The sequence below is a fragment of the Malurus melanocephalus genome, unplaced genomic scaffold, assembly GCF_030028575.1.
Source record: "Malurus melanocephalus ecotype Western Australia unplaced genomic scaffold, MMel_1.1 scaffold_118, whole genome shotgun sequence".
NCBI lineage: Eukaryota > Metazoa > Chordata > Aves > Passeriformes > Maluridae > Malurus > Malurus melanocephalus.
In genome coordinates, this window is record NW_026623350.1 from 1,041,825 (window position 1) to 1,063,141 (window position 21,317).

Genomic DNA, 21,317 nt, shown 5'->3' on the forward strand with positions numbered 1-21,317 from the left:
TGTGCATTGCACTGCTGCTGTGCTCCCAGGCTGAGCTTTGCCCTGTGCCACCTCTCCTCCTTGGTCAACCCATGCCAGGCTGGGCTTAGCACAGCCCTTGGGATAGCTCCATGGGAAATTTGGACTGAGTTACCCTGGGTGTGTTGGGAAAGGTGAAAGAGCTGTTGGGAAAGGTAAAAGAGCTGTTCTCTGGGAGCAAGCCGTGCCATACCAGTTGGCTTCCATGATGAAAAATGTCCCCTGCCCTCATTTATTTCCCAGTTTAAACCAAGGTGATAGGTAGGTTTCACTCTAAATGTATGAAACACATTGAATCTTCAAAATGCAGTATCTTGGCTGTTCTCTTTGCTGCTGCTGTGCCAGCTACAGAGCCCCACGGTCCATTGTCCTGCCTCTCCAGCAGCTTTCACCAGACTCACCACTTATTAACGTCTCTGGTTGCTGCATTTCTTCAGCGATCACTCAGTGTTGTTTCATTAAGGAGAGGAAAAGCATTTGCACTCTTAATGAATTTAGTTGTCATCGCTTGTCAGCTTTGTGCTCTGAGGTCTCTCTTAGGAAGCRTAATTATCATTATATTTATATATAGGTAATTATCATCTGGGAAGCARTCCAAACTCTGCTTTTTAAGCAAAATTGGGGAAGCCTGTTTGCAGCAACTGGAGCCCCTCAGCACACARCAGCCTCACTGGCAGCACCACAGGGCTATGTGGACACAAGAGACCYTCTTTCCTGCTCAGTTACAGCCAGGGGTCATTTCCTGCTCTATCTGGCATTCCCCAAAACAGCCTTATCTTCAGATATTCTAGCCTGAACACTACATCAGCAAAAAGGGCAAAAATAACCCCAGCTTACACAGGCTGGGGCAATGGGAAGCACATTAGGCTGTCAGGCATGTGCTCCAACTCCACAGCTCTGCCTGGCTGATCTTCCCTGTTCTGGCAGGGGTGGGTCCCACAGCCCTCACAGAACAAGAGTCACACAAGAAGGTTTCCACACAGCATCTTTGTTTTCCAATCCCACCATCAGCCCTGCCACAGCAATGGTTCCACGGGGCTCTGCAGCACCAAATCAGCTCTGTGCCCACCCTGCTGCTTCTCCCTTTTATTTAGTGCTTTAGGTATTACAGTGGTAGTTCTGGCTTCATGGTTGGACTTGATGATCTAAAAGGTCTCTTCCARCCTTCATSATTCTGTGATTCCTGACCTGGCCTTCAGCTATAAACACCATTTTGATGATTTCATTATCCTCAGGGGCCCAAAACATATTTTGAGGTGAAAAACATCCTCTGGGAGTACCTCTAACCATTCCTACTGGAGTGTGCAGCATCACCCTSAGCTGCTGCCTCTACAGTTGGTTGCACCTTCTGCCATGTCATGKTACAGAAATGCAGGGCACCCTTGGGTTGTGCAGACTGTGGGTAAAACATTGGGACTCTGCTACTCATCCAGAAAGCACTGCTCTAACATTAGAAAGTGCTGATCTCCATTTCCACACACAGTGCAAAAAAATGAARTATTTTCTGAACTGTGAGGAGGCTGAGAGACTTGGAACTAAAAGTATTCGCACAGCTGCCACTGTCACTGATGGAAAAGGTTGTCAAAATTGGCTTATTCTGAAAATTTTAACCAACAGAACATGCTGTCAGCACAGACTGGGACAGAGAAGAATCCTGGGGTAGTCAGAGGGCTGGAGAGCTGGGATCCTGGGCTTCTCATATCCAGGGGGTATCACKGGGTGCTAATGGGGTGCTGCTCAGGAAAGGGATGAAGGGAAGGTTTGGTCTTGTTTGGAAGAGGGCATTCTCATGTTCTTTGCATTCTCACCCAACTGCATGCTGTTTAAACCCTGCAGATGCCAGAGATATTTGAATATCTGGGTTGCTGAAGGCTTATTGCCCTGTATCTGTGTTTTACTATTTACAGCCAAGATGACTTCCTGTTCTGATCCATGCTCTCCATCCATTGTATGGATTGAGGCAAGGCTCTCTTGGAAAGGCCCTGCCTTTTCCTTATGCTGTAACTTTTGATCAGGTGGTTTCTTCAGCCTCAAGGCAGCATTTTTCTCRGGGGTGTCCAATAACAGAATCAGAGGCAATGGGCACAAAYTGAAACACAGGAAAKTCCCTCCAAACATYRAGGAAACACCTTCTCACTGAGAGAATAACTGGTATAGAGGCTGTAGATARCTCCTGCTGAGGTTTGAAATGTCATCTGGTGGGAGATATGCTTCAGCAAATGCTTAGTAGCCTTTGGTGGCTTTCCACAAATGTGGAATCTACTATAAATGATGGCTACTATRAATGTGGCTATAAATGATACCACAAAATCAAGACTAAGCAGAGCAAAGAGCTCCCTGGCTTGTCACTCTGTCTTTGGCAGTGACAGGTCCTGCAGGCAGAGCAAAAGGAGATGACGAGAAGGTGCTGGTGCTTCACAGAAGTGCTTACAGACTGCAACTGTTTGTGGACCAAGACTTCCTGACCAGAAGTAACACCTTCATTTTTAGTAGTGCCAAATGKATTTTTCTTCCAGGAATTTGGCTCTTTGCTTTCTGAACCATGCAAACTTTGGCATCCACCCACAAGCTGCTGTGAAACTTCAGCATGCATTGTATGAAAAATCCTCCCCTTCCTTCTCTGTAGCATCTACCACCTGCTCAGGGCTGCAAACACCCTCAGACAATGCCCTCTGCTCCCTTTCTTCATCCTGCTCAAGACTTCATGCACACAGTGACACCCCCTGTTGTCGTCGTCCCCGCCCCCCCCATTATTTATTTTCAGGGCTAATGGCTACAGTTKTTTCTGTTACTGATTTTCACATTTATGTGTGCCTTGCAACGGAGACCCCAGAACTGTGCATCTTGTTTTGCTCTGCAGTAGCTTGTTCATTTTTTGTCTCTGCATATTGGAAATTACRATTTGGTTTGACTTAAACATCTCTACCATTTATCTGCAATTTCATTTCATTTTATTGTCCAGTTTTTGTGTATTCTGAAACCCTTCTGCAACTGCTGAAGTAACTTTTGCCTGTATTATTTTGGACAGCTGCACACAGTTGACCGACTTTTCCCAATATCCCAGAAGRTCTGTTTTCACCTTCTTTTGCAGGTTTTATAGGAACTGGTTGCTCAGAGGAGCTGCAGCATATGTCAGTGTAGGACTCCAGCTGGGACTCCCCTTGCCGGTGAATAATGCTGGTRTATTCCTGGCTTTTGCCAATTGCTTGCTCACATGAAAACACTCTCCCTCAATCCATGGCAGCTACTTTGCAAGCTGTTGTTGAAGGATTTCCCCAGTGCCTTYTGAAAATCGAATTGACTGTATCTTTTGTATTTTGCTTGTCTGTTTACACCAGTTTGTTGATGGTTTCAAAGGAATCTTATGGATRTGTGAGTCATGACTGCTGATGCTGTGATGAATGTATCTTATTTATTCAGACGTCCACACGACCAATCCTTTCCAACAGTTTCTTGATCCGACTGTGGAATGGGAAAAAAAAAAAAAAGGATGAGTTCCCAGATAATAAAAGCTAAGAGTGCTTTTCATATTTGTATCTATTTTTATCCAAAAATGCTGCCTGCCTGCGACCACAGGAAAACGGGAATCATGCAATTCATCTTCCAGCCACCAGGTAGAGGCAAAAGCCATTGCAAACCAGCTACCCTGATGATAGAACACCTAATTCCAGAATAGCGGTCTGACTGATATCAGAGGAAAGCTTCTGACCAATCTGTCTTCGTGGTTCTTAGGAGAGTTCTGGCCAAATTCATGYATAAAAATTAATTTTTAATCTCATTAGCTCTGTAGTCATTACTTAATCAGAAAGCCATTGCAGTCAATGGGTATGAAGGACACTTTAATTATCCCTTTCTACTCAATACATGAAAAAATAATCATGGTAGAATTGCTCTACCTTTTATTACAATGAAAACAACATTTGAGTAACTGTTTGGTCTCTCAAAGAGCATCCAATGAGCTCTTTAGAAAGAGGTTTTTGGTTTTAGGGGTTTTTTTTTTTGGGGGGGGGGGGATGGGGTAAGAAAATGTGATAATTTGCCAGTAAATTTTTTTCTAAATCACAGGTTTTTCAAGTCTGGCCTTACAAAAAGAGGGCCCAAATCTWGGCACCAATATTCAAAGGTATTAAACCTTAGATATCCACAGCAAGTATATATACTCTATTAATGACCTCTTAATGAGTTTTTATAATTTTTACTTACACAGAACAGAAACACAGACAAATGTAAGCTAATGGAAAACTGAGGACAAAGTTTACTTGGATCATTTATTCTCCGTACAGGAGAAGCATCAATCATGATCTTTAGAAGACATAAATCCATTCTAAACCTTGCATACCAGCTGTACCTGTTATCATTCATATTGCAGCACCTCACTGAACCCCTCATGTGGATCAGGACCCATTACACCCCAGACTATGCACATAAAAACTCAAATGAGAGCACTCATGATACATGTCTGTCTTGGCAAAGCAAGGCTGTGGATATTCAGCTGTCCCCCACAATAACAGCATAAAGAACTGCTCATTCATCGACACAAAAAAAAAAAAATCTAAAAAAACCCAGCAAACCAAACCAAAATCTCAAACCACCCCCCACCTGAAATCCAAAGGATGTAAATGATAAACCCAGACCCTGTAGGACACCCCGGAAAGGGGATGTGAGTGCACCAGCCATGTGTTGCAGCCCAGCATGACCCCACACAAAATCATCTCTGCCATCCCGGGGCAGTCACAGCCCTGGGACAGGCACATGGCTCAGTATGCTGGGGGCACTCAGCAGGTGACACTGCTGTTCAAAAGCAGCCTCTGGGGTTCTTTTCATGCTATTTCCCTGCCACTGTAGATCCCTGAGAGCCTGGGATCTGCTCACCTCTCTGGACCACGGTGTTTCAGTCCAAAGCCCCAGGGCTTACGGTGCATCTTGCTCCATCAGCTGGGGGTCACTCTGGCCATGCCCTGCAGGGTGAGACCAGCTGGCCAGTCAGACAGTCCTCCCATGTCCTCACTGTGGTGTGTTTGCACCAGTGATTTACTGTGTTGAAACTGTTTTTCATAACCTGAAARCTACACAAGAAAAGCAGAAACCTCTTTTTTGTGTGATTACTTAGCGGGAACAAACCAGAGAAGGGCAGGATGATCCAGCACTTSGAGGCTTTGGCAAAAGAAGATACAGGCTATATCTGTCTTTACAGATGAAGGAGAGGGGTGAACACATGATGATGAGGAGGAGGACAAGGAGAAGAGCTGCTGAGGAGTAGGAGCCATTTTTGGGACAGCCTGGGAGGCAGAGGAGAGTGCTCGAGGTCCTTGACAGCTGAGGAGTGAGGTGAAGCAGCGAGAGCCTGCGAGGCTGGTCCTGGCTTCTGGGGAATTTGAGCAATGAAGCTTGTGAGGGGTGGGGTCCCAGAAGAAAGATGGCAGAATAACAGCAATGTACAAGAAAGACAGCCTGGAGGAAAGATTGAATTCCCTCTCTTTTTTTTAAAAGATTTTCTGAAACTTTGRAATCTTAGCTAGGTGATAAAAAGGATTAGTTGTACATGTAAAATCCTTTAGACATAAATTGTTGACCAACTCTGGGACTAAGTCTGGATCCAGCCACCCCTAAACTCCCCTCAAAATAGGAYTTTAGGATGCAAGACGGTCTTTTCTGAACCTCATAACTCAATGGGAGAGTCTCCCTGACAGTTTTGTCTTACTCTGTCCTCTATGCAGCAAATAACTGAGTGTACCTTGCCATCWAAATTGTAAAAACACTATCACATTTACTATCAAACTTTTTAAAATTGCCGTTTTATATAAATAAACATATTGATACTTCTTTGTTTCAAGTGAAGTGCACCACTCTATCTGCAGCAAGGTGTACCCAAGCTCTTCASTGTACTTAAAAATAAAGTGCCTGTTTTCACAATATAAGGCTGTGTTGCCTGCCCAGTCCAAAAATCAGCATGGATTTTATTTCTGTGCCCATTTTGCTCTAAGAGCAGGTGGTGTTGAAGCTGTCAGAGGGATGGAGGAGGAAAGCTGGAAGGAGCTGGGCTCTCCTCCCTTGGTACACACAATTAAAGAGAACAAATATTTGTCATTAACTTGTGACTCTTCCAGCCCGCGTATGAGGAAGATTTATACGACACAGAGAACTGTGTAATTAAGTGCTACTAATCCCCCAAACTCCCACTGTAGTAGGATCRTGTTAGTTTTAGGGAGAGATGCAGCATGCCAGATTTTGTTCCCACAGGTACCTTATGAAGTAAATTGCAAAGTATWTGATATGACTTGGAAGAAGAATCAAAGGAACCCAAATCTCTGGGATCTAAATACAGCCTGCTCTGCTGCATGAGGAAAGCACTGTGCTCTGCTAGTAGATCCTAGCTCCTTCAGCAGCAGGAGAACTGACACAGGCTTCAAAAATCTGTCCCTAACCCCTGCTGCCTCTGTGTGAGTGCAGTGCCTCAGGGCATCTCCAAATCTGGGTAGAGCACAGACCCTGCAGTTCCACCTTCAGAATTATGGCACTGGATGAAACTAACACCCACTTCATGGAGTCAAAACTCTGCTGCAGAATATGCCCATRGGAGATATGAGCACTGTGGATTTGGCCAGTGCTGTTAGGTAGAATAAACACTGGAGGGAGAGCAGAGATGGCTGAATACAATTTTTGGTCAGTCTGTGACGATATTTAACCACTCTTCACAAGCTTCATGAATCTGTGCTCTCCTTTCTCCTTTTCTTATGGGAGGCAGGGTGAGAGGAAGGATAACTTTCCTGTTTTGTTTCTAACCAGAAGATGAAAAAGGGTGTGCAGGCCATTCCAGGGCCACTGGCACTCGGTGTAGCTGAGTCCCTGACAAGCTGTTGGCTGGATTTGCCCAGCTTCGYGCTGCTCCTGCCACTCAGTGCAGGAGAAACACAGCCAGATGGCTCAGTGGCTTCCTCATGGTGCCAGCCCTGCAGTGAGCAGGTAAAGCTGAAACTCCTGAAATCCAAGACTGCTCCCAAGCTCCTGCCTGTGCCCACAGTCTCCAAACAGCAGAGAGACAGCTTCTTCCAGGACAGATATGGGAATGGCAAMAAGCTTCTGGTAGCAGCTGCAGGGAGGACAGAGGTGTACAAACTCATGTCARGTGCCTGCAAAAGCTGTCTGCAAAACTTGCACACTCTATTTCCTCTGTTTTTCCCTGTGGATGGATTTATCTTGCACTGTGGGATTCAGAAAGAAGCACTGAGTTTTCTCTTTCAGTGGAAAGGTTTCCCATGGGGAAGGCAAGGAAGTTGTGGTAGCTGAGGTGAGTGAGAGCAGAGCCACAGGTAAAATCTTCTCAAGGGGCTCTCCACTTGTCCAAGAGGGCACGAGCCAAGTCCCTGACACACAGCTGGTGGGAGGGTCAGGAATGTGACATCCTGGGGGTGCACAGCCACCAGGCACTGATGGATGGAGCTCTTCACCAATCCGTGTTCCCCCTCTGACCCATCTCAGCTGCTATAGCCTTGCTTATTTCAGAAATGCTCTTCAAGGAAGGTTTCCAGGCTCCTGCCATTGTGAAATGAGAGCAGTGTGCACTCCTGGGGTACAGGTCACTTCCTCCTAGTGCAGGGCAGCCAGATCACAGAATGGAAATTGCTCTTAGCTCCAGTGATGAGAGATACCAGCACATCAGATCCCAGTCACCCAGGTAGAGAGGAGTACAGCAAAATGATGTTCCTTTATCTGTGCTGGGTTTTTGCAGCTGACAGCGTGTGAGGGACTACAACTCCTTCCTCACCTATTGTAAAAACTTACCTCCTCCATGTGGTGGCATGATGAGCAATGCTTTGAGGCATTTTCACTTGTAGGTTGTGGCTGGGGGACTTTGAGATGGATAAACCCCCCATTCTTCAAGTTTAATCTGCTTCTGGAGCTCAGAGAGGGAGGGGATGGTACCTCCTTGCCTGTTAGGGAAGAGCTGGGCAAAGCCATGTGTGGTCAGGAGCAGAGGAGAGAGGGGGATGCTTGAGGGAAGCGTTGGTGAGGGGAGGGCAGCAGAGCCAGGGACAAGCCCTGGACTGCAGCTCCCTGGCACCTGGCAGGGTCCCTGGCACTCCTTGCTGCCTCACCATCCTGCCAGCCTGTCCTGTGCCTGGGAACAGTCTCTCTGGAAGACAAGCTGTTTTCTTTGGTGTTGAGACCTGCTCTCATTTGAATTATTTTAGCATTGTTTAAAAAAAGAAAAAAAATAATTGCAATGGAAGACTTAATCCTTCCAGGTGTATTTCAGCCCTGACATGAGCTGGTCGAGTTTCAATTAAGTGATTTATACCAAACACTGCTCTGCCATGCCCACAGAGCATTTGTCTATGAGCTGCCAGCAGCAGTTTGAGCCAGGTTTTGCAGGAGCTGCTGGAAGGAGCTGCTGTGTGCTGCCTCTCAGGGCCAGGGCTTTGGGCTGGGTTGTGCAGACCGTGTTTGCTGTGTCCAAGGCTCTTCCCCTCTGGCTGTCTCAGTGACTCAGCTTGTCAGCACATCACAGGCGCAGTTTCAGCTCAGCTTTGAAACCCAGATGATGTCACACTCATTCCTGCAAGGACAAGGTGGCACCATCTTCGCTTGTGTGGCTCAGCACCCTGGTGGAAGTGTCTTGGCTAGCTGACTTGAAGAAGAGAACTAAATCTCAGATGACGAAAAAGGACTTTTTCACCCTTGCTAAAATTATTCTAAATTCTTAATGAAATCTCACTTAATTATAGCCTGAGAATGCARGTAGAATCTTTCACTGCAGCTTGCTGAGCACAGTAAGTGGGTCCCCAGCAAGACACACAGAATGTAATAACACATCCTATGGTTTAGACTGTGCACATCCATGTCTGAAATCCCTACTGTGAGGGCTCCAGGGAGACAACAGCACAGGAGAGGAGCAGCCCTGAGCACTGAAACACAACCTGACGTGCTGTGCTGAGGAATCCCACAAGTGAGCAGAGATSTCAGCACAACCACATGTCTTCCAATAAATCTTTTATAGTATCCAGTCAAACCTTATCCCAGAGATGGACGAGACTGTCTGATATGGCTGCTACCTCTTCTGGGTCATCATCTGACAAGTGCAGGAATGTGACAGAACCACGAAATGGAGAGGACACCATTCCACTCTTCCACTGTTAAACTGCCTTCAAGGAGAGGCAAAAGACCTTCCTTGAAGGTTGGTAACAGTAACAGCAAATGCTACTTCTAGTRCTACTCCTGGTACCTGGATCATCAGAGCCAGCTAATGTACCTGYTTTGAAATTAAAATGAGACTTTCACCTATTGCAGGCACTCAGCTGTGGTAAAGAGATGTGTGTGAGATTTAAATAATATTAATGCTGAGTCTGATTTCCAAGGAGTTCTCACCTTTGGCTGCCTCCTAAACTGATCTCCTGTCCAAAAATATTAGAAAACAAAAGTGCACTCGGTGGGGAGCCTGGAGGAGATGGCACTCACTGGGGAATGGATTTCTGCTCCAAGTTATACACACTTGCTCTTTAATAATTTATGTTATAAAAATGGTTTGTAGAGTACTGATCTGTTATCCTTTGCTCAAGAAATGCTTCCTTCTTTCTACATGCATTTTCCTTGATTTCTTTTTCCCAAATAACAGCCCAGCCTCAGCAGCAGGATAGAAAGGAGCACCCAGGATAGGAACAGGAGCAATGGCAGGGGTAGGGGTCATGTGCTGGGAAGCAGCTGGCTGCAGCCAGTGTTTCCTTTGCTTCTAGCATGTGAGAGTCTCGTTTCCTAAGGGATGGAAGAAAGAAATCAGGGTGCTTTTTATTTTTTCTTCCTGAGCTGTAGCATTAAGTGAGCAAGCAGTGGTTCCCTGTTCTTGCATTTCCTAAGACAGATTGATAGAGAAAAACTGGAAGAAAATCAGGCTTAAGTATCAGTAGAAAGTTGTGCGGCCCTGTRCAGGCCCAGATGCTTTGGCATTTTGTTCCCAGAAGCAAAACTGCTGATATTGAGGTTGCCTTCACATTTTTCCCAGGCACTTTCAGAGCTGTTGCCTTCTTAGGCCTTGATAAGTGTGTAGCTGGGTGTCAAAGTTACCCACAGACAGGTTAAACTGTGAAGAAAACATGAAGAATTTGATCAAAATAGTAAATTGCAAACAAAACAAACGAAAGCAAAATGAATGAACAAACAAAACAACAAACAAATAAACAAACCCTTCAGAAATCTGAGTATTCCTTTCTGAGCAGTCCCAACTGACCATTTATCCACATGAACAGGGCAGTTAGGACATGAATTTCTGCTCTGCCTTTACCTGGGGGAGGGTCCTTGCCTGGACCAGCAGGTATGGGCTGTTYCTGAGGATGCTGCAAGCCCCACAGCAGCTGGCAGGGTGGGCTAAGACTTCTTCCTGCTTTCCTTCTTTCTTTGTATCCACTGTAACTTTCCCATAAAGCAGAGAGCCACTGTTGCTTGCAAACTTGCATCTATTTAGCCTTTTGTTATGAAAATTCRTCTTGCCATCTCGGCACTTCTAATCCCTTTAAAATAGGCTGAGCTKTGGTTGCTGTGATACCCTGCCTTTGGCATGGAGGACCCCGAGCTCACCCTCCATGGCAGCAGCTGCTGCTGTTTAGGGGCGTTCAGKGTCCTGCCCTAGAGCCACGAGGTGTCACAGGAGTGATGGATCAGCTCCTGCTGGGGAAGGTGCTGGCTCCCAAAGAGAGATGCTGCAGGCGATGTCCCGTGATTCCTGAGCGCTATCTTTTCCATTTAAAGACACTTAAATGCCAGAAGGAGCATTTSAGGCATATGTGCAGGGAATTGACAGAATCAGGGGTTTGTAAGAACTTTTGTCCCCTTGTATTTAAAACCTGAGAAGAGGCGTGATGCGGAGAGGCGCGAGATGCCTGCTGCTGAGCTATAAAGGCTGCTTTGTGCTGAATCATCCAGCCTAAAAAGAGCTCTGCCTCTCTCCTGCTAAGTGGCCAGTGACTGCTGCTGGACCCCACTGTGACAGCTTTTGTTAGCCAAGACCAGCTGCAGCATGAGGTGTCTCAGTCCTTTCACCACAAAACAAGCTGCAAAAGGCACTGAGGGGTAAATTTGGATTTTCTTTTGCTCCACCATGGAGTTTTCCACCTAAAGCTGCAGTTGTTTGGCTCCAGACCTGGGCCAGAGTGCAAATATTGGAGCAGCAYGGAGTTGGTGTGAGCTCATGTGGATGTAGCATTTGCAGGGTGTTTGTGGAAGAGAGGAGAGTATCCTGCATCTCTGAAGTCAGTACTCAGAGGTGACTTTTTATTACCTTGATGACAGGAGAAATTAACTGTGAGATACATGTTCATCCCAAAAAAAGTAACCTCCCAACAGAGCAACCACCTTCCTCCCAACATGCTCAGGCAGCCCTTCCTGTCGTAGGCTTCCCACTTTGATAGAACTTAGTCAAACCTTGGAAAGCTTTGTGCAAGGGCAGGTTTTATTGGGATGGRGCAGTTCAGTAGCCTGTTTCCATCAGTGCCTACAAGACCAGGCTTCCTTGAATTCCTTGAATACTGCAGCACTTCAAAGAAACCAAAAGTCTACCAAAAAAAAAAAGGTAAATTTCAATACCCTCACATTTTCTTCACTTTGATGAAATTCATTGTGGTGCACTTACGTTCCCCCTTGTTTTTGTTTCTTTGCAGACATTCTCAGGCAAAGATTGGAGAATGGCTGCTTGTACCAACTGCACTCACAGCTGTCCCACCTGGAGTGAGTTTTTGAGGCAGGCTTGGTATTCACCAGGATATGTTGAGCCCGTGGGGCAAATTAGGTCAGAAACATCTCCTGGTTTATGTGAAAAGTTGTGCTGGATATTTTTCTGAGTCTTGGCAAATACAGATGTACTTTGTATAAAGAATGATATCCACACCTGATCAGGAGGAGGTTTAATGGCCCATAAATGGGAGCAGTGCCCAGAAGATGAGATAGTTTTCCTGCCCCAAGGCTGGATGCACCCAAATGATCGACGAGCAGCCACAGTGTAGCAAACCCGACAAAAATCTCTATGGGAGGGTGACTTTGTGTCCTTATTGCCAGGTGAAGCTGTTTTAAAGCAGCACCCTCATGAGGTGGCTGTGCCCAAGCTGTGTGACCAGCACACAGGGTGTGTGTGTCCATCTGTACAATTACTCTGAGCACGAGGGATGATGCCTTCATGTCCACACCAGATTTCCTGTGTTGCTCTTGAATTGGTGACATGTGCTGGCTCTGGATGTGCCTTTTGTACCTTTYGTGGTAGCAACTTCACTGTCCCCCCTGCTCCACCGCTGGGAGTTAGCAGGATCTGCTCCCTGCCCTTCATTCCCCGTGTCCCAAAGAGCAGCAGCGTGCTCAGTGTGTGCTGGATCTTGGTGAGCTTCTCAGCGAGTTCCCACCAGCATCTGTCACTCCTGCAGCATTCACTCACAGYCTCCTGCCTCTGGTCCCTTTGGTGCCTCACACCCACCTATTGCCATTCCTTCCTCATTCCTACCAATCTCCCCACATCCATTACTATTAGAATACTCTTTTATTAGAAGACATTTAAATCTGTAAGAATTTTTTCTGAATGAATTTCTGTAAGAGTTTTTTTTTGGTCAGGGGGTGGAATTAGCATTATGAACATTAAAAGGCAGGAAATGGTGTCTTTTTTAAAAAATCAACTGCTTCAAGGGAGAAAAAATGAGAAATGTTTCTGAGAAAAGCTTTCCATAATATGAGAGAGCAGAAGCTCCATTCCTTATTCTCACACCACCCGTGTTTATTAACCCTAGCCTATTTTAGAAACAAAACAKCTCTCACATCTTTCATGTAAGCCAGGGTAACAGAATCCATCTAACCATCAAAGCAAGTGCAGTAGCCACAAACAAAAACAAGGTATAAAACTTTCTTTYGTGTTTAGTTCTAAGCTCCATAGGCCTCAGAAAACTGCCTGACACTCTTTACAATTCATGTGTAGTCCAAGTCAGAGTTTACATGAGTATGCAGAGAACCTGGACTACCCCTTTAGTGCATCCAACCCAAAATCTTGTTTCCAGCAGTGGCCGTGACAGAATAGGGAAGGAAGACTGTAAGAATAAAACAGACACATMCAGTAGCTTCCTCTTCATATTCTCTCAGCCTCTAATATTTTTCAGCATAGTTTATATGTGTTTAGGATTTCTTAAAGGATTTCTCACCCAGTGGTTTGTCATTGAACCAATTCTAGCATCTCCAATATCCACTGGCAAAGGCTTAGTAGGTGGACTACTCATTGCATGAAGGGTTGCTCGATTTAATTCAAACCCCAATCCTCTCATAATTCCTTTTGATGTTCTTGAGTTCTATTTGTTTCTGCCAACAGAAAATAAACAAACAAATTCTGCCATGTCGCACTTGAGTCCAACTAATTGTCTTTGAATAACCAGTCAGTAATAATTAGATAATAATTGAATAACTAAAAAAAAAAAAAAGGTGATGGCCCAGCATCCTGGAGAAGCATGAGCATATACTCTGCCTTTTATAACCTGGTTTGGGTCCTCCTGAGACCTTGGTTGGTGTCAGCTCTATTTTGAAAGGGCACTGTGGGTGTGTCTCTGAAAAGGGGTATCAAAATGGAAATCAGTAAAAGTAGCAAATTTTATTTATTTGGAAATAAATACTTCAGATCATTTAGTTATAAGTAGGGTTTTTTTCCTTCAAATACTGATTGTTTGCAATTATGTTAAGTTTGTGAGTATTTCTTTAGAGACACTAATAACATTTTTGGGTCTTATTTCTGTCATATRCCACATCTGAAGCCTTAGCTTGTTTCCCCAGCAAGCAGTGTCCAGTATGGCACACAGATTTCCCATCTAGTGAGTGCATTATGATGCTGATGTCCTGCAGTAAGTGTTCCACCAGAGTGTATTTACCAATCATTATTTAAAGGAAAGATATTTTTCTTTCAGGGGTTTTCAAATGCTACGTCTCATTCCCTCTTTGTTTTTTTGCCTATAAATTTCTCTGAGTCCAAGAAAAGATGTTCCTAATGTTAGCAATTGTTAATTCAGATRAACAGAAATTCTGAATGTGCATTCTTCAACCTCACACTGTTCAATTCAACATCTCACACTGTTCAGTTCAAACTGTTCCCACCTGGGGGTAAATGCTAGGTGCCAGGCAGAGCACACCCCAAGCAGGAATGTGGYAAGAACCGGTTGCAGGCTCAGCTCTGCCTGGGACAAGCTCATTGGAAGGGCTTGAGAAAAAAAAGATGTTTATGTTGCACTCATGTTTGGGGTGAGTGACACCCTAGGAGGACTCACAGTGACATCCCTTCAGTGCAGGGCTCCTCTGGTTTGTGACTGACCCTCTGTCAGGATCAGCTGTGCTCCATCYCTCCTGGAAGGGTGGTTGCTGTCACCCCAGCTCTGGAGGAAGGACATGGAGAAGGAGGAATACACAACTCGAGGGGGGACACCAGTGATAAGGCAGAAACAAAGACACCCTGACAGCTGGGTCCCATTGACTTCCAACAGGTTGGCAATTACATTTTATTCAGACAATTAACAGAAAGCAGGTAATTAGCACTAAGGTAGATCATAAACCAGCAGCAAGATAACATGGATCATATTTGATGTAACACTTATTGTCAGAAACACTCTGTGTACATAAGCCATGAGATACCATGCATGGAGTAAGCATGAAAAATTGCTCCCCAGGTGGTGGTCCCAGGAAACTCTCCAAATTCAGTCACTAAGTGATTTTTATTATTTAGTTCACATTMTTTCTTCCCCTGTAAACAATCCAATCTGGATGTAAACCATAAGGAAATGCTACGATGGGACAAAGGCTCAGGGCTGTGCAGAGGCCATGCCAAASTTCACTCCAAGGGTGGCAGGACTTGGGGCTACCCACATGGCTGCCTGTCACCAGAGCAAAGGGTGCACGGGCCACACAGCTCCACTGGGCAGGGCTCTGTGGTGTCCCTCTGTGGCACTCATCCTCCACACTTGTTTTCAATCTTTCCCCCATGACTAAAGATCCCATGACTCTTTTCCTCTTGACTAAAGACCTGTCTGTCCTGAGCAGGAGCAAGCCTCCATGCAGGGCCACTCACCTCCTCTGTAGACTGAACTCTGCTGTGAAAGGCAGATGGACTTTAAGCTGTTCTGGGGAAGCAGGGTGAAAAACCAGAAGTAGATATATAGCAGCTTGTTTTCTCTCTTAAATTGTATATGAAAACAARTAACTCAGTGCAGTGATGGATGTCCTTGGGGTTAATATGAGGTTAATATCAAGGCTGTATTACCTTTTTCATCTTCCTTTCCAACTTTCAATCTGTAGTTGATTTACTTTTTTTAATTGGCAAAACATAGGTAGGAATGCCCCAGAAATGCTTCTGGGTCTGCAGCAGGGATCAGGTAGGGACATTGGGGCTTGGTATATTATCTTCAGTTTTAAAACATTTTCGCAATTCCAGAGCTGGAAATACGTATTCTTTAAAAGCAGAGATCCCATAGTGCAGAACCCATCTTCCGCTGCAAACCTCCTTACCAGGAAACTGTAAAATATGTCAGACCTCAGATTACTTAGTGGACAACCAATCCTTGAAGTTTAAGACCACCTTCTATTGTYTCTAACATTAAGGCTCGGCCCAAACTCACCACATTCAAACTAATTCCCACTGAACCTGCTGTGGATGTGTTCTGTACAGSAGCAGGCAGCTCTGGCGAGGGCCTTGTAGGTTTTCTAGCTGAGCAAGGAGTCTCCAGCTGCTACAGCTGAATGGCTGCATGGGAGCAGAATCCCCTTCCCAAACTGSTCCCTCTCCCTTGATTTGAGTACTCTGGGACCTGCAGAAACGGGATGTGTTTGATTTCCAGTGTCAGCACTGTTAGAGAAATTGATTGTGGGACATTGCAAGGATCACAGCCATAGCGGAGTATTTAAAAGCCACATCTCTGCTGCTAGTGGGACYGCTGCAGGACACAATTTCCTTCATTTTTTCTTGACACTAGGGCCATTAACTTTCAAAATGTTTTCTGTGTCAGTCCTAGCTTATACCAGCCTTTCTTTCCTGGAACATCCCATTCCTGTGCTGGCACAAGGTCCAACAGTGATAGAACAGTGCAGCCACCAGAACAAGGTTAAAACAAACCTTGAAAAAAAGGGGGAAAACAGGGTTTATTTTAACATGGATCAGTTCCTCAGTCCTGTGCCTCACATTGTCAGGAGTGAGTGAAAAAAAAACCAAAACTACAGAGGGACAGCGAAGAGCAAACGATGTGTGAAAGGACAACCTAAACTATAAATGGACAGACATGATCAGTCTCAGTCACTCAGCTTTAGAAAATATAAAAATCTTCAAGCCTTCAAGTATTTTTGTAGTTTTAAACAACTGGTTCTGCTATGTCTGAAACAATCTCCAAAAATGGAGGGTGGCAACAGAGGCAGAAGAAAATGAGACCAGTACCGTAAGTATGGAGCGAACAGCTYTTGTTCGAGTGCCCAGCCTTGTTCCTGGCTCCCTGAGCTGCCCAGGAGACCCTGGAGGGCCAATACCTCATTTTATTTTCCTGATTTCTTGCAGCCTGTGGAGGCTGAAGTGGGACTCTGCTCTGCTCAAAAGAGCTGGAGTTCAGAGGCTGTGCCAGCCAGTCCTGGGAGATGYGTGTCCTGGCTCAAACACACTGCTTGCACTGGAGTGGGTTTATTCCATTCTGAACTCCACCCTTCAAGAGGACTCCCCAAGGGGATGAATTCTGCAGCTCACAGGGACAGAAGAAGAAAGCTCCAGCAATGGCATCCAGCCCTTCACTCCTAATATTCCCCTGATACATCATCCACAGCCTGGATTTCTTGTGGCTGAGGGGTTAAGGATGGTGGCTCTAGGCCCACTGCAGGTACATGTTAATCTTTGGTATCGGATTTTGACCATTTGATTGGAAAACAAAAGGAAGAACTAAGCTGTCACCTGCAAAGYGTCCTGGACAAAGGACCCAGGTTACAAATGCTACTGAATATAGTGCTGTGCTGGGAGCTGCGCCTTGAGGGTGCTGGCACCCAGGGAGCTGGGTTTTGTTCTTTGAGCGGTATCACTAGAGGTTCCTGCTGGCATTATGGAACACAGCTGTGGGGTTCCACTGAGCAGAGCGTGGGATGAAAGCCCCTTTTCACGTGTGGGGTGTTCTTGCCCAAAGCAGGGGTGTGGGAGCAGCCCATAAAGAAGCTGACCTTCAGTCTTGCACAGAGACCACACGAGACCCCAKGATGCTCATTCTGAGCAGGGCTATGCAGTCCTTTCCTCACACCAACCACAAAATGACTGAAAGATGAATCTTTTGGAGCTGCAGAGTCCTACAGCTCCAAAGGCAACAGAAATTTGTCAAAGGTCKCAATCACTCTCAAAGTGTAAAGAAACAGGATAGAACAAAATATAGAGGAAAGATAAAGAAGTACTGCAGGGCTGCTATTTTGCGATATGAATTTACCTTTTAATTAAAAACAAGGTCTTGAAGCTTAGCGAGAATCTGCACTTAGTTCTGGATTCTATTTCTTTGATGCTCCTTTTATTTACAGAATAAGTTGCAGAAAGCTGTTGTTATTTTAGACATGAATATTTTTGTTTGAGTGTTACTGCCTTTGATTTTTTTTCTTAAATGCTGGCTAATTTTGCATTTTGAGTAGGAAGCTTCAACTTCACACCAGCTCTACACATGCTCTTCTGCTATCCAGCAGTCTGGGTAAGGTAAACCTGTAAAAAAGACATTCCTTCACTAATCTCTATGGCTTTATCATTATTTTATTATTGCTCACCTTACTGTGAACTTGCAAAAGATATGGGGAGTATCTGAAGTAGTTTAAAATTATTTAACTTTCAAAATATGTGGGATGCAGGCAAGTGTCCCTATATATCGACCCAGCCCCCATTTTTGCTTTTGCTTTTGCTTTCTAACTGCTGAATGAATTAGGGAAGGCAGGGCCAGGTGAGCGGCCTGCAGTGATCTCTGTGGGCAGTGGGCTTCCCCCACCCCTCAAAATGCACTAACCACCTCTGCTCCCACACCAGATGCCTTCCCAAATCCTCAGTCCCTGCCCARAACCTCTCTGCTGTCTGTCCTGCAYCACCCTAGTGCTCACAGGAGAGGGGACCCCCATGGGCACCACCCCATCTTGCCCACATTTATTGTGGAAGGGAGCACCCAGGCAGCATCAAGGCAGAAAAAGTCTCTAAAAAGCAGCAGAATTAGCAATGTCTTGCACACCAAAGCAAGTCCTAAAGCAGGCAAAGCAGCATCCAGGAAAGGTAGACACCCATTCCCAACATCCCACCTTGTCCATCCCTCCACCTTCACACAAGGTGGGAGGCAGTGGGCAGCTCCAGTACCAGCACCCTCATCCTGCTCCATGGCTCATCCATCAGCAGCAAGGAGGAGGATTAGTGCTCAGTATCAACGTGGGCATCTGCCTGCCTGCCAGGCTTGCTCTTTAAAACAGGCTGTCAAGTACAGAGAGCTGTTGAATCAATGTGTGCCTGGTAGCTGTTGATGCCACTTCTGCCAGCACAGGGTGGGCTGAGCCACTGCACAGCAGCARGGATCCAGGCAATGAGAGCGAGGATGCAGCGCTGACTCTTCAGTACCCATTTCAGACAACTGCGAGAAAACAGTCAAACAGGAAGACTTCAGGGATGGTGTCTCTGTGTTGCTGCTGCCAGTCCCCCCTCTCAGGGCCAAACATGAAYGTTTGCCAAGCACAGGGGGGACTGGATACACTATGGTTGGTCAGTTCTTTGAATGAGATGTGAAAGCAGGGGCCTCCACCACCAGCCTCGACAAATCCTTTCCACATCCACAACACACAATAAAAATCAGCTGACATCCAGATCACCGTCTCCTCTTCACCTGGGCAGCTTCTCATGCCCATGCCAAGGCTGCAGATTGCTGTGGATAATAGCTGTGACATTCATCCAGACCATGGCTGCCTACCTGTGCTTGCATGGAGGGCCCGGTGCTCGATGGTCCCGTTGCAGAGGGGATGTCGGGCTACTTGGAGCTCGTGTACTTGGTGACRGCCTTGGTGCCCTCYGAGACCGCGTGCTTGGCCAGCTCTCCRGGCAGCAGCAGGCGCACGGCCGTCTGGATCTCCCGSGAGGTGATGGTGGAACGCTTGTTGTAATGGGCCAGGCGGGAGGCTTCTCCAGCAATGCGCTCAAAGATGTCATTGACGAAGGAGTTCATGATGCCCATGGCCTTGGAGGAGATGCCGGTGTCAGGATGGACCTGCTTCAGCACCTTGTAGACGTAGATGGAGTAGCTCTCCTTCCTGCTTTTGTGACGCTTCTTATCACCCTTCTTCTGGGTCTTTGTCACGGCTTTCTTGGAGCCCTTTTTGGGGGCTGATGTTGACTTCGCTGGCTCTGGCATTGTGAGAGCTCTTTCGCTGGGTCTTGGAGCTGCATGGAGAGAACATAAACAAAAAAATCTAATTCTTTTTTGATCTTCTACAGAATAATTGTACTGCAAGATGAGAGTCTGAGTTGGAGGCAAGCAATAACTCTGAATCTGAGACAAACACCCTGTGACCCTGTTCTGAAGCGATTCTGAACTGCCAGCAARAACTTCTCTGGTCTGCGTATGGCCTTTTGTTGTTTTCTGTCAAACACCTCTAACACTGGCCTTGTCAACATCTCTGCATAACCCTAATTGGCATCTACTCAGTAAACATGGGATGGAGCCTGAACATCCTTCTGAGAAGAACATTGCAATTCCAAAGACAACAYTAACTTCAGCATAGATTAAATTACATCTTGCTGGAATGGGCTCAAGACTGTTGCAAGATATTACTGAAGTCACTTTTAYATGACTGGTCGGAATGATTTTATGTGGTTATTACAATCTTCAATAAACTGTTTTTAATTTGCATTTAGGTAGAAGTTTATTTTAACGGTGCTTGCATTCCTGTGGCTATCACTTGACTCAATGTTTTCCAGCAAAATATAAAAATAATACAGTTTTACAGGAATATCTCAGTTCAAAAAATATCAGAGAGTAGAAAAGCTTAGAGGAGGTGTCAGGAATCACCTGGCAGAGAAASAGAAATGGGAATAGGAGTCAAAAAGCAAAGTGCCTTTGGGCTACATGTTTATGGGAAAATTTTTTCCTGCTATTTGATGCTTTTTGCTTTTGACAGATCAACCCTTCACAGGACAGTTTACACCAAAGATGCCTGAGCCTCCCTCTGAGGTTTTCTTCATTAGGTCACAACCTGCAGAGCCATGACCTGCAACTGACTGCCCTCAACCACAAATGCAGTAACAAAAGACAGTATGTAAATTCATCAAAAACCTGTGTGCCTCCCCTACACTACAAATTCACACATGCTCTACTACATGGGCCAAGGGGAATAACTGTGCTGCAACCTGGTAAGCGGTTTTGTTTTTCAGAGAAAACTTGGAATGCTCCATTGAAAGACAAGGCTCCTCCAGGCTTCGCTGGAGGATGAGCTTCCAGCATCACCCCAGGGCTTGGGTTTTACTGCTCTGCATCTTCTCTGAGGATGACCTAGGAACTACAGTCTGCTGGCCAAGAGACACTAGTAGGGAAAAAAGAGCTGCAGGGCTGATGGCACATGGGCAAATGGATAGAAGCAAACAGGAGACACAAAGCTGGGATGTAACATATGGTCTGCACACTCAAGTACCAGAGAGGGACCCAAATGGTGCCTGTGCCAAAGCAATGGCTGCACGCTCAGCCCTGCCCCTCCTCCTTGGCAGGGGTGAGATGCCTGGTTTCTCCACTGCTGCCTGTACCTGCAATCACAGCCAGATGCAGCAGCACCATTGCAACCAAGTCTGTATGAAGTTCCTGGTTGCTCCCTATGGGAGCAGACRTCTTTGATCCTGAGGCTGGATTTTCACACCCACACCTCAGTGGACACCAGCTCCTGCTTCCAAATCATGTGAGAAACCCCCGTGGCTCCAAAGGAGCCTACGAGGTGCTGCCTCCTGCTTGCAGCGAGCCCCAGGGCCAYTGCTGGCTGCTCTGCCCAATGGGGCACCAGGGCTGGCTCTGGGGGCCACAGGGGCTGCAGCCACTGGGCAAGGGGCAACACGGAGCATTTCAGGCAGGGCTGTGYCCTGCTGCAAGGGCAGGGTGGCACTGCTTGGGATGCAGTGGAGTGGGCAGGCAGGGTCACCACTACAGACCTTCAAAACACCCTCCTGTCTAAAAGCCACGATCAGCACCAGTGTCCTTAGTGCTGAGTCTTTGCTCCAGAAAAGCAGTTTCTTCTCCACAGACATGATTTTCATAAGTTAAGTTTTTGACTCTGCACTCATGCCCTTTCTTMAT

The 21,317-nt window shown here is 46.0% G+C and overlaps 1 protein-coding gene across 1 annotated transcript; it reads right to left on the minus strand.

Annotated features, from left to right (window-relative positions):
* Positions 1-14,484: 14,484 nt before the first annotated feature.
* On the minus strand, positions 14,485-19,420 carry LOC130575863 (histone H2B 5-like). The gene has a single exon (XM_057370076.1). The coding sequence runs from the start codon at positions 19,389-19,391 to the stop codon at positions 19,011-19,013; it is 381 nt and encodes a 126-aa protein (XP_057226059.1). The 5' UTR covers positions 19,392-19,420; the 3' UTR covers positions 14,485-19,010.
* Between the last annotated feature and the right edge of the window lie 1,897 nt (positions 19,421-21,317).